We start from the raw sequence: 13733 nt of genomic DNA, 5'->3' as shown, positions 1-13733 counted from the left end.
GCTGGGTGGGCGTGGCCGGTGCTAGGCGGTGCCCCGCCCCCCGGCGGTGAGGGGATGTTCCGCGGCGGCGGGGGCTGCGCGGGGTCCCGATGGTGTGAGGCGGCTCGGGGAGCCGCTATGAACGGGGCGGCCCCTCAGCTCTTTGACCCCAAGGAGCGTGTGCTGAAGCTGGGCGAGAGCTTCGAGAAGCAGCCGCGCTGCGCCTTCCACACCGTCCGCTGTGAGTCAGGGGGTCTCCCGTCGCGCAGGTCGGGGGGCAGCGGGGGCGGGTTTGGGCGCTAGGTGCTTGACCCTCTGGGAGTGAATCACCTCCCCCACGCCCGCGGGCCTGGCTGGTCATATTTCCCAGGGGAGGTCAGCATCCCCCCCCCCCCCCAGGCACCCCGTGATTCCCCCCCCCGGCTTGACTGGTCGTACCTGGGGGAGATCAGCACCCCCTGTGCAATCCCCTCGGGCCTGACACCGCCTGGCTAGTCACACCCAGGGGAGCTCAGACCCCCCTCGCCTAGGGGCATGGCACCGCCTGGCTGGCCATACCCCCAGCCCCCCTGTAACACCCCCCCGGGGCATGGCACCGCCTGGCTGGCCATACCCCCAGCCCCCCTGTAACACCCCCCCGGGGCATGGCACCGCCTGGCTGGCCATACCCCCAGCCCCCCTGTAACACCCCCCCGGGGCATGGCACCGCCTGGCTGGCCATACCCCCAGCCCCCCTGTAACACCCCCCCCGGGGCATGGCACCGCCTGGCTGGCCATACCCCCAGCCCCCCTGTAACACCCCCCCGGGGCATGGCACCGCCTGGCTGGCCATACCCCCAGCCCCCCTGTAACACCCCCCCCGGGGCATGGCACCGCCTGGCTGGCCATACCCCCAGCCCCCCTGTAACACCCCCCCGGGGCATGGCACCGCCTGGCTGGCCATACCCCCAGCCCCCCTGTAACACCCCCCCGGGGCATGGCACCGCCTGGCTGGCCATACCCCCAGCCCCCCTGTAACACCCCCCCGGGGCATGGCACCGCCTGGCTGGCCATACCCCCAGCCCCCCTGTAACACCCCCCCGGGGCATGGCACCGCCTGGCTGGCCATACCCCCAGCCCCCCTGTAACACCCCCCCGGGGCATGGCACCGCCTGGCTGGCCATACCCCCAGCCCCCCTGTAACACCCCCCCGGGGCATGGCACCGCCTGGCTGGCCATACCCCCAGCCCCCCTGTAACACCCCCCCGGGGCATGGCACCGCCTGGCTGGCCAAACCCCCAGCACCCCTGTAACACCCCCCCCGGCATGGCACCGCCTGGCTGGCCATACCCCCAGCACCCCTGTAACACCCCCCCGGGCATGGCACCGCCTGGCTGGTCATACCCCCAGCACCCCTGTAACACCCCCCCTTGTCATGGCGCCGCCTGGCTGGCCATACCCCCAGCACCCCTGTAACACCCCCCCGACATGGTACTGCCTGGCTGGTCACGCCCCAGGGGAGATCAGAATTCCCCCAGTGCCTCTATGACTCCTCCTGGGGCATGGCCCTGGCTGGCTGGTCACACCCCAGGGGAGATCAGAATTCCCCCAGTGTCTCTATGACTCCTCCTGGGGCATGGCCCCGTCTGGCTGGTCACACTCCAGGGGAGATCTGAATCCCCCTGGCATCCCTGTGCGCCCTCCCCTGGGGTATGGGAACACATGGCTGGTCTACCCCCAGCACCCCTGTAATCCCCTCTCCCCCGGGGCATGGCACCACCTGGCTGGTCACACCCCCAGCACCTCTGTAACCTCCCTTCCCTGGGCATGTAATTACCTGGCTGGTCACACCCCAGGGGAGGTCAGCATCCCCCCAGCAACCCTGTGATTCCCCACCCCCCCATGGGTATGTCACTGGCTAGCTGGCCATACTCCAGGGAAAATCAGCACCCCCCTCTTGGCACCCTTATAACTCCCCACAGACATGGCACTGCCTGGCTGGTCATACCTCAGTGGAAATCAAAACCCCTCCCGACACCCTGGTAACCTCTACACTTGTCTGTCTATGTTGTATAAGTGCCCTCTATGCTGGCAGATGGAGTCGAAGGAGATGAACTTGATAGTGGTTGCAGATGGCTCCTCCTTCTTTGGGTTGAGAGATGGGGCAGTAGCTGGAGAGGCAGATGCGAGGAGCGGGGGTTAATCTCCCTTACCCTGGCATTTTCCTGTTGTGAGGTTGAGAGTGATGGTAGGGTAGATCAGGAGTTGAGGAGATGAAGTCATTGGGGCTGATGGGTGGAGTTAGAGTAGGGGAACAGGCTGCTGTTGGTGACTGGGAGAAAGAGAAGATGGTGATGGGGCAGAAGGAGAGCATGTTGGATCTTTTCGAACTTGCTTTTGAAAAAGTTGGCATGATGCAGCATGTAGAGCGAGGAGGGCACAGGTGGAGGGCTTTGGATAGGAATCAAATGTGGCAAAGCTACTGCACTCTTTGTTTGTATTATGCTAACACCTAGAGCCTCTGACTAACATCAGGGCCCCATTGAGGTAGATGCTGTACAGACATTTGGTAAGAAACAGTTCCTACCCTGCAGAGCTGACAGTCCAAACGGACAACAGAAAGAATAAGAGAAAGGGATTTAACGTAGAACCATGAGATGTAGAACTGAGGCACGGAAAAATGAAGAGACTTTTCTGAGGTTATACAGGGAGTCTGTGGCAGAGCTGGGAATTGAACCTAGGTGTCTCAAATCCAAATCCAGTGTCTTGAATATAAAACCATACAGTTCACAGCAGGTTGCAGTTATTGCTCATGAGAGACTCTGAGCTAGACTAATGAGCAGATGTGTTGCTGGTAAAGTTTGGGGTAAAGTTCACACAGTGCCTGCCTTCTTCATCTAGTTCTTCCTTTTATGTATACTAAATTCATGTACCATGCATTAAGGTATATTTTGGGAAACAATAATGTCTTGGCACAATGCTACAAAAATCTGAGTTTGGGGTGAAGCTCTGCCCTTTGCCTTGGCCGGGCTCTCAACAGTCAAAGATTAAAGGCAATATTGCTCTCAAAGCTAGTGTGCCCTTCCTGAGTACATAATAACTACTATCCTGGGAGGTGTGTTCTCACAGATTCTGAAGGTATCTAGGAAACAAATGCTGTTAGGATTATGGTTCTGATAATTTAGGGCTGCAGCTTTTGTTCTGCTGTCTCATTATTTATAGAATGATCCCCAAGGTTCCGTGTCTCACATGTTCTCTGGAGATTATCCTGTGTGCTCTCATACAGTGAGATGAGATAGATAATGTATATTCTGTGAGCAAGTGGAATCATATTTAATAAAATTGGCCACATCTTTGAGGAGGAAGGTGTGAGAGGAACCTAAAAGCTGTGAGTGTATTTAAAGGGGTGCTGTAACTTGCAATCAGTTCAGTATATATATATATTAAAAAAAGTAGTAGTAAAAATAGTACTACACCTGCCTTTTAGTTTTCCTGCTGACTTTTGTGGTTTTACAATCCCTTTTTTCTGTTTCAAAATGTTTTTCTTTCCTGACACTCTGCGAAGAAAGACACAAGGAAATCAGCCAAACTGACAGTGCTATCAAATGCACAAAATAAACAGAAATTTTATATTTTTCTCTAACTTTTGTTATTGTAATCTTAGCTTTTACGCTTCTTGCGAGTAGGTAAACTGGACATTTATTTAGTTAGCCATTTCTGAAAAGATTGGCCAAAATGCTAATTACCCAGCAGCACCCACTGCAGACCGGCATAATCTCATTCTTACCACAAGAAGGACCAGAACTGTGGTGCTTAGCTCTGTAAGGTGCTGCTAACAGGAGCTTGAGACTGTTGGCGCTTGTTTAGGACCTTGGAAATAAATTATGCTAGTTTGGTAACAATCATTAGCAGACCTTGTTGGCAGGGCTGACAACTCTGATGAAACAAACTAATGTTCATCTCTAATTTTCCAGCACTTTGAAACATGCAAAGAGGGGAAGTCCATATCCGCACAAATGGAGACATTGTTAGGTTTCTAAGAATGACTGCTAATAAAGGAGATTAAAATAAAATAAGTATATGATGGTGGCTTTTAACAATTCCATTTTAGAGAGAAATATATGTACTTAAAAATAAAAACAACCGTCACAACCTTGCTAGTCCATATGGTTTTGCCTTTGATGCTGTTAATACAGTAAGAGCATGCTATAGTTAGGGCTGCATATGTATTTCCAGGCTACTCTCCTGTTTTTAGTCACAGCTGTATGCAACTTCCATTTTTTGGGCTGAAGTTTTCCAGGGTTGGTCTCAACCCAAAAGTAATTCTGTGGCTTTTTTGGAGGGTTTTTCTTTAAGTATTAGCAAACTAGTTTGGCCATTTTTTGAACGTGAGATGAACAGGAGAAACTTTCCTTATTAAACAAAATCTTTCAACTTTTTTTTGAAGAGCTCCAACACCAAAACTTGATGAAATTTAGGTTGAATATCAGGAAAACCACCTTCACTATGAGCTCTATGGCTTATGGAAAAATCTGCTAAGGGAATGGTGGATTGTGCACTAGCAAAGCTACTACGTCGTTGATTTTAAATGCCCCCCAAACTCACCACCTTTAGGTTTTATGAAATGTGTGTCAGTATTTAAGGGACTCACGAAAATCAGGGTGTTTTTTTAATTTGTAGATGACTTCAAGCCTGCATCTATTGATACATCCTCTGAAGGAGACCTTGAAGTTGGCAAAGGTGAACAGGTGACAATAACGCTGCCAAACATTGAGGTGAGGGCTGAATACCATTAGGGGATGGGAAAAGAAGAGGCTTCTCTTACTGAATCACCATATATGTTGAATATAGAAGCGTTTCACATTTCAGCATTTTCAGTTGGCTGTTGTTTCAAGCCTGTATGCATGTAGCTTTTAAAGCATTGGGACAGAAATAATCGTACCAGAAAATGCAGAATTACAAAGGTCAGGTAATTATGCTGTGACATTAAGTGAATTCACTATGCTGGAAATATGCTGTAATTGACAACCCTAAAATTCTCTGTCTATAAAACAAGTACAGCACGGACACTGGCTGCTGTGCAACCTTCCCTTTGCTGCATTGACATTATGGCACAATCCCAAAGGAGTAGGAGTGCACGCACCACCACTGGGGAGGAGAATTCAGCCTCCTGTAATCCCAGATTGCTTTTCTGATATTGCCAACAATCATTCTAGTTTTGGCAGTAGTTTTGTGATGTTTGTGCCTGTTTGTTAAAAACTGGATTGAGATTACTGGTTTATTTCAAACTGGCTGGGTGAAATCAAGGCCACACTGAAGTCAATGGCAAAACTTCCAGTGGCTTCAGTAGAGCCAGGATTTCACCCCTAGTTACTACTAATCTGAGTTTAACTTGAATTAGTTGGTAACAGATTTTAAAAGGCTAGAAATGATCAGTTACAATGAACTTTTCATATTGTAAAGGCTCATTTTGTGTTTATACAAATAAGTCTATTGAAATAATGCTAATTAGATATTTTTTCCAATTTAAATAGGGTTCAACTCCACCAGTAACAGTTTTCAAGGGCTCCAAGAAGCCTTATCTAAAGGAATGTATCTTAATTATCAATCATGACACTGGAGAATGTCGACTAGAGAAACTGAGCAGTAACATCACTGTGAAGAAAACCAGGTAGGTGGTTTACAAAAGAAACTGCTATGTCCTTAACTCATTATGAAAATGGTTTAGGGCTGGTCTACATGGTCTTTTGGGTGCACACCAGGTGGGGTGTAAATTCTACTGCACACCAACATGTTGTGCATTAACTGGCCACGTGGACCCTAGTGCACATGCATTTAGTACGGTTTGAAACAGGACTATGTCAACACACAGTAGAGAACTTTTATTGTGCAGTAGGGACCATATGGCCACTTAGTGCACAACTCACAGGTGTGCCCTAGAATTTACACCCTCGCTGGTGTGCACCAAGACACCATGTAGACAAGCCCTTAGAAATAGCTGAAAGTCTAAATTGGGATACATACCAACTATTCTTAGCTTTTAGCAAAATTTCACTTTTTCAAACATGGTCCTTACAAAAACCTACCCTTGTTCAATGGAATGAAAAAGCATGTCATTATTATTTTCAAAAATGACTTTATAGCTTTCAAGTCTAGGCTCGTAGGGTGGGTTTTGAACAGAAACATTGCATATCCTTGCAAGAGACAATAACTGTTTTCTCATAGTAAGTTTGGAAAATAGCTTTTTGCTACACAAATGAAATTGTTTGCTGCCATTTTCTGACTTCGAACTGTGTAAATAAAATAGCATAAATTCTTGTGAAAGAGTTTAGCAAAATATTGAGGACCCATTCTCCTCCTACTGAGTATGTAATTCCCATTAACGCACATTCTGATGCTATGTCACATATAACTCACTTCCACTAGCATTCTAATGAAGTGTTAGTGAATGACTGAAGAAAATGTGAAACAGCATAGTAGAGGATCGGGTCAAAGGGCCAATATGAATGGCATGTTGTACATCAAAAGAATAGTAGTCACTGCACCTATATGTTGCTATATGCCAATGTAGTAGTGCAGTGTTTCCCAAATGGTGGGTCCCAAGAAGGTTCTAGATAGGTTGCCATATCCAGGGGCTGGATTAATCTATCACTGCGCCCTGGCCTAGGCAGATATACACTTCTCCCAGCCTGGTGTGGAGGGGAAGCCTGGTGGTGTGGGAAGGGCCATTGGGCCAAACTTGAACAGCACTGTGATCCCATGTGTCAGGTCACAACGCCAGGAGTAGGCAGCCGGTTCTGGTCCCACAGGACAGGAGCCATCATTGTAGAGTGAGTGTGGGGTGGGCTCGCTCTCCAGCCCCCCTTCTCCCAAGGCCTTCCCTCTCTACTGGGCTGCACCAAGCCAGAAGTATGGGTGTGGTGTGCTGGGATGGAGAGTGCATATATGTAATAGTAGGTCACAAAAAAAGACAAAATGCAGTTGGTGGATACCTTGTTAAAAAGTGTGGGAACCACTGTAATAGTGTACTTTGAAATTTAAAACTGTAGTGATACAGTTAAGAAAAACATAATAGCTTCACACACAGCTTAGACTACTGTGTGTTTTTATTTTGTTTAAATATTGTTCTCTGGAATCAATTACAATTTTTCACCCTGTCATACAGAGCTGAAGGAAGCAGTAAGGTTCAATCTCGTATTGAGCAGCAACAGCAGCAAATGCGAAATGCCAGTAAGACTCCAAACAATGTTAAAAATTCTCCACCAAAAGAAAAGATGTCTCCATCTTCTCCTATGGACGACATTGAGAGAGGTAAACTGCAACTGTGTCACTTAGTATTTCAGAAATTTTGCAGACTTACATTATAAATAGAGCGAAGGGTTTTTTGAATGAGGTGCACACTAGAAGCTGTTACATGGGCAATGTTCTCTAAAGTTTAATGGATGTCTTGACAAGAGTAGTAATCTAAAAGTATTTGAAACCACATAGGATTGAGAATCAAATCAATTCTTAGTCTTATGAAGGTCATGATTAGCATTGCTTTAGTTCTCACTGAGTCCTCCCACTGCTGCTGTCTTAAGCTACAGGCTCAATTGTAGGATTGTGGCACTGAAGCCAAATCAGCCAGTCCTCCACTTCTTCCTCACTTCACCCTTCCCTCCTCATTCTTTGTCCTTTGCATACAGCAAATCTTTGGTTAAAATGCTTTATAAATTTTAGTTTTTAATAAAACTCTAAATTTGTATGAGTTCATTATCATGTAAATCTAGTCAGAGAGATTCAAATAGCACCCTACTTTTCCAAATCAGATCAGACCTGCAGAAGTGGTTCCCTATATGGTAAGAGACAACTGAACACTTACATAAATCCTATCCTTGAGAATAATGCCACATGCTATGTTCTTGGGAGACTGTTTCGGTAGGAACCTTTGAATTTAATTCAGTAGGAGACACACTTTATTTCCTTTTTGTGGAGGGGGGAGAAAAGCAGGTGTTAATCGCTTGCTGTATGAACACTAGCAGGTGGTAGCTTTATTGATCTGAATTGATATTGGCTCTCAAGGGTGCTCTGGATTCTTTTAAACAGTTTTCCCCCCAGATATCTCATTATGCAGATGTCTTTTCTTTGTGATTTAGACAAACTTTAACCAGAGTGTCTTACTCCACAAAAAGGCAATTAAAAGTACCTAAGGCTGCAAAAGAAACAAAGTGTGCTCAAGTGCATGAGAAACCTGAGACTTTTTCTCCATGGCTTGTTTGTTTTGTTTAGAACCTGTTCTGAGTGCGTCACCAAGACTAACATATCCCAAAACCCTGTCCCTATGTGCTGCCAATCAGATTTACTTGTTTGGCCACAGTAAATTGTGTGCTGGGGTCTGGGTGGTTTCCTGCTAGCTATTCTAAATTCTTTCCAGACCTATAAAAAGAATCAACAAGGATTTAATGAAGCTGTTCCATAATTTTAAAATATGGGCAATCGCTGCAGGTATCCCACAATGCTTAATTTGGGATTGAGAACAATGAATGTCTAGACAAACATGTACATGTTGTTTATAATGCCCAAATTGCTGCCAGCCATTGCTGCTGTACCTTCAGATGTTCCACTGACCAATTCCTTTTTTCACTATCTGTCCCTTGAGTCTAAGTTGAGTTATTGACTCCTGTAAGACATCTGTAGAGGTGTTAAACAAAGCCTGAAAAAAGAGACTTACTAATCAGAGACAGATATTAAGGGTAAGTTAGGTTGTGCTGCCCACTGAAGTGTAGAAGGCTGCACCTTAGCTGGCAGCCTTATCTGAACCCTAATGCATCTCTGCTCTGAAAAGCATGTGGCCTAAAAGTAAGACAGCAAGGAGTGTAGGAGAGGAATACAGCATACAAGTAGGGTGATCAGTTTGCTTGTGTCCCACACTTCACTTATGACTTGTAATAATATTGTGACATTCACTACAGTCACTTGCTTGTGCAGTGCTTCCCTTGTTGCCATCCCCTTTAAACTCTGAGACACCTCTTGCTTTGTTTCTCAATTATTCTACATCTTATTTTCAGAGCTAAAGGCCGAGGCTAGTGTCATGGACCAGATGAGTAGCTCTGATAGTTCGTCCGAATCAAGAAGTTCATCATCCTCCTCATCCAGCAGTGAAAATAGTTCTAGTGATTCAGAAGATGAGGGGGCTAAGCCGTCTCTGCCTATGTCAATGCCGTACTTGCAGCCACAGCCTGCTATGTCTGCCATACCACAACAGGCTATCCGTGACATGGATGCCAGTCATAACAAATCTCAAGAGAGCGGTGGCCATATGATGAATACACTAAGTAAGTACAGAAGACAGTGCTCTAAGAAAAGAACAATCTCATGCTTTAGGAATCTAAAAGAAAACCAGAGACTCTGTAACTATGTCTCTATTGTAATTAAAATTGTGGGAAGAGATGCTGGGGTTTCATTGTTCAGTTGAGTTCTGAATTAGAAGTTGGGCTAAAAGTTACTTGACCATCAGAGCTATTAAATTAAAGCTGATGCAGTTTAAAATATGTCATAGGCCGTACTGGCTTCCTCCCAATTGCATACATTGGGACTATAGAACAGTAATTTGTGTTGAAAATGCTTGAATGGCTTAGGCACTCCCAAAACATATGTGTGTGATTTCCTGAGTAGATGATACTGGAATATTATCCTGGTAATACTCAGTTACAAGAGGGGGTTATCCTAATCCAGTGGTTTTCAGCCAGGGGTACATGTACCTCTGCAGAGGTCTTCCAAGGGGTACATCAACTCATCTAGATATTTGCCTAGTTTTACAGCAGGCTACATAAAAAGCACTAGCAAAGTCAGTACAAACAGACCTGTTTATACTGCTCTGTATGCTATACACTGAAATGTAAGTACAATATTTATATTCAGATTTATTTTATAATTATGCGGTAAAATGAGAAAGTAAGCAATTTTTCAGTAATAGTGTGCTGTGATACTTTTGTATTTTTATGTCTGATTTTGTAAGCAAGTAGGTGAAACTTGGGGGTACGTAAGACAAATAAGACTCCTGAAAGGGGTACAGTACTCTGGAAAGATTGAGAGCTATTGTCCTAACCCACTCAGAAGTCTTGTGATTCATGGAGGCTTTTCTAACCTACAAGGTGCCAATCCTCTCCTATGTATGTAGGGAAGGGAGGGTGTTTCATACTTTGTCCATGTTGAAGGGATGGGAGGATACCAACCGCCAAAACTAATTCACAGTGTTTTGATTGAAGAAAATTATGACAAATTTAAGATATTTAAAGTACAACTGGGATTTTTTTAATATATATTGTTGCCTAGAAAGAAGAGTATCACTGGTTTGAACAGCAGCAAGCAACCGCCTATGTAAAGGTCTTTAAACTTAGCCCCAAAAGAAACCGGGCCTGGTTTATTCAGAATTGATGAGCACCCACCGCTGCTGTTTGAAAACAAAGCCACACTTTTAATTACGTGCCTAACTTCAGGCTCACAAGTTTGGAAAAACTTGGTCATAGGCCCTAATTTACATAGTGATAATATATACTGAAGTTTTTTGACAGCTTACACTGGTTATAGTGAAAATATCTCATACACAATATATATGTCCTCTTGTGTTTCACTATTATAAGGAATTAAAACTGGTAACAAGGTAGTTGTATATTGTGATGATGTAGCTAAGCTTACAATCAGGTTTCTGTTATTAGCCTTATTTCCACATACCACCTCCTTCACAGGAATAAGATTAGACTGAAAACCTCTGATTATTGTGCAAGAGGACTAATTTTTTTAGTTTAACTTCCATGGCCTAAAGCAAATAGGCTTCCTATTACAATCAGTATATCTTTAGAAAGTTCCATATACATCAGTCCCTTTGCTCAGACATGGAAATACTTTCAAACTTGCCATTTTACACACATTTAGAAAAAAACACTTTTGAGAATAAAATGAACCATCTTCATGACTAGTGGCTAGTTCACAGCTGCAAAGCTCCCATTGAAAGATTTACGTCCAAGTACAGGTGGCTGATGCCACCAGTTAAAACTGTCATAGTGAAACACCCTGATGTCTTAAACTTGCAGAAATACCAAAACCACAGCAAGGAGCCCAGGAACCCTGTGGGACTTAAGAGCTCTGCAGGGAGGGAGGTGGGTCCTCGGACCCTTGTGAGCGGTCTAAAACTTCATGCTGATTTAGCTATAAACCTGCTTAGAATTTCGCTCTAATCCAGTTTACCTCTGTTATATAGGGCTGGTCTACACTGGGGGCGGGGGATCGATCCAAGATACACAACTTCAGCTACGCGAATAGCGTAGCTGAAGTCTAAGTATCTTGGATCGAATTACCTGAGGTCCAGACGGCGCAGGATTGACGGCCGTGGCTCCCCCGTCGACTGCGCTACCGCCGCTCGCTCTGGTAGAGTTCCGGAGTCGATGGTGAGCGCATTCGGGGATCGATATATCGCGTCTTAACGAGACGCGATATATCGATCCCGGATAAATCGATTGCTACCCGCTGATACGGGTAACTGACAGTACTTTATGTATAGTTGCTTTCATTAGTCGCTTTCCTATTTGTTTAGGCATTAACTGACAATACTTTATGTATAGTTGCTTTCATTAGTCGCTTTCCTATTTGTTTAGGCATTTCACCCAGCAACAAGGGGAGAGAGATTCTTTCCTTGTTTCCTTTTTTTTTAATAAAGGAAAATGCAGTTGCATAACCACCAATTTGGCAGAGGAATAGAAGGGCTGATGCAGTATCTGAAATTACATTTAACTCGTTTTTAAAAAATATAGATTTGCTGTTGACAGTATCCCTTTAACCTCTATCCTATATGTAGGAGATGGTGGAGGGGAGTGGGAGAAAAACTGCTTGTCAAGTTGGAAAAAAAAAAATAGTAGGGAGAACTTATTTTCTGTTATGTAGACAGCTGTTGCAAGCCCTGGATAGTCACTTTTCTTGTGTCCCATTTTAAAATAACTCCCATTTAATTTTTTGGTGACAGCATACATAAATATTTCCTTTGATCTTTTGTTTGCTGTCTTGCTCAACATCCTGATTATTTTTTTGAAAAGGTGCATCAAACAACTTGTTCTCACCTTGATTTGGAAACTGCTTTGCTCTCAGACACATCCAAGAGGCATTTAGATACATGCAAACAACAATAACTCGTATCCTATTTTTTTTTTTTTAAATGAAACTGCATTTCCCAGCAGCTTTCCTGCTGATCAGGTATCCGAAGGTGGATGGGAAGCTAGCTAGTCCGCTGTGGCTTGCTTGCACTAATTCCCGTACACAAACTCATTCAATCTGGTGGGTTAAGTGTGAGTAATGCAGGGCTTCAAAGGTCACAGATAAGTGATGTACCCCTAAGATTCCCACTCCAGTAGTTAAGACAACAGATGAGAGTTTAAACATATAAAATGTTTTGGTGTTAAATTCCTAATAGAAAATACTGAATAGGTAAAAAAAGAACTTTTCTTGATGGAAAACTAGTCTTAGTTTAATGGAACTAATACAATGACTTTATCTTCTATTTTAGGAAATGACTTGCTGCTGAGTGAATCTGGAAGTGACAGTGATGACTGAACAAGATTTTGGCCTTAATAAAGATGCATCACCTCTCTTTGCTAAAGCTGTCCTAGCATCTATTTTGCACTAAGATTAGATTACCCAAGATTGAAATGAATGTCCTCAATTTTTGGAAATAGAGACATCTTAATTTTCTACTGGCACATCAGGTCTATGGTACAGCAGCACTCATGTCTAATCACTGCTCTGGGTACTTGTTTGTCTCTTCCAAATTACTGTATTACAGTATCGGTTCTTATGAACGGATTCTGATTTTTGCCTCAACCACCTGTTGTACTTGAAACTGACTTATAACAGCTAGTTACTTTATATAATAGATATGGGAATGGGGATATTTCTAGTATTTATGGAGGCAAGTTTCCCTCCTGTCCTTACAGTTTAGTGCTGATTTCATAACTTTTTTTTTTTGAGAGGGATGGAAGGAAGAACAGCTGAGATCTGCTGTGTAAGCTACGTTGTTGTTCTGTTCACAGTTCATAATTTTAAGGAAACTGCTGAATGGTATGGTCCACTCTTGCAGTTACAGTTTACGACACATCATTGAATTTTTAGTTTCATTGTATTATAGGACTTTTTATATTTCTGAGCCTTAAGTCTCTTAAGGGAACTTGTCCTTTTCCCTGCCTTTACTTGGACCAGCTGGACTCCTTACAGCCTCTTCCTATCTGTATTTAGAGAACTACAAAGACAGCAATGAGTTTCCTTCATTTAATTCTGTAACTGAAATCATAGAATTCCTTTCTAGGAGTTTAATACAATTAATTTAATAAAGCAATATTATTTATAATTTTAATGGGACTGATTGTTATGATTATGAGAATTCTTAACAAGAGGTAACATGGACTGAATTTTCTTTATGTCGTAGCCTTACCAGTGAGCTAACATTTAAATTAGAGAGCGGTATACAAGTAAGTATGAAGTCTAAAATGTCTAGAAAACAACAAGAAGACAGAATCGCCACATTGGCATCTTACACATTTGTATATTATAAGGCCAGAAAGAACCACACGTTTTAGAATGGCAGATGATATGCACAGTTTATCTAAGTTGCCAAATGTATAGATGTAGGAGATAGCCATAAGAAACATCAGGCAGAGAAGTACTATAAACAACTGACTCAGTGATTAAAATATTGATACTGTGCGCTGATAATTTCTCATAGTGTGTGCCATGAGTGTGATCAGTGTATA

General features: G+C 44.0%; 1 protein-coding gene across 1 annotated transcript; it reads left to right on the top strand.

Moving 5' to 3' along the window:
- The first annotated feature begins 32 nt into the window (after positions 1 to 32).
- EAF2 (ELL associated factor 2) lies at positions 33 to 13336 on the top strand. The gene is made up of 6 exons (XM_054044561.1): positions 33 to 220; positions 4639 to 4733; positions 5493 to 5629; positions 7124 to 7269; positions 9006 to 9272; positions 12494 to 13336. The coding sequence occupies exons 1-6, from the start codon at positions 55 to 57 to the stop codon at positions 12538 to 12540; spliced, it is 858 nt and encodes a 285-aa protein (XP_053900536.1). The 5' UTR covers positions 33 to 54; the 3' UTR covers positions 12541 to 13336.
- Positions 13337 to 13733: the final 397 nt, after the last annotated feature.

Source organism: Malaclemys terrapin, chromosome 11, assembly GCF_027887155.1.
Source record: "Malaclemys terrapin pileata isolate rMalTer1 chromosome 11, rMalTer1.hap1, whole genome shotgun sequence".
Taxonomy (NCBI): domain Eukaryota; kingdom Metazoa; phylum Chordata; order Testudines; family Emydidae; genus Malaclemys; species Malaclemys terrapin.
This window is presented reverse-complemented; position numbering and strand designations above follow the sequence as displayed.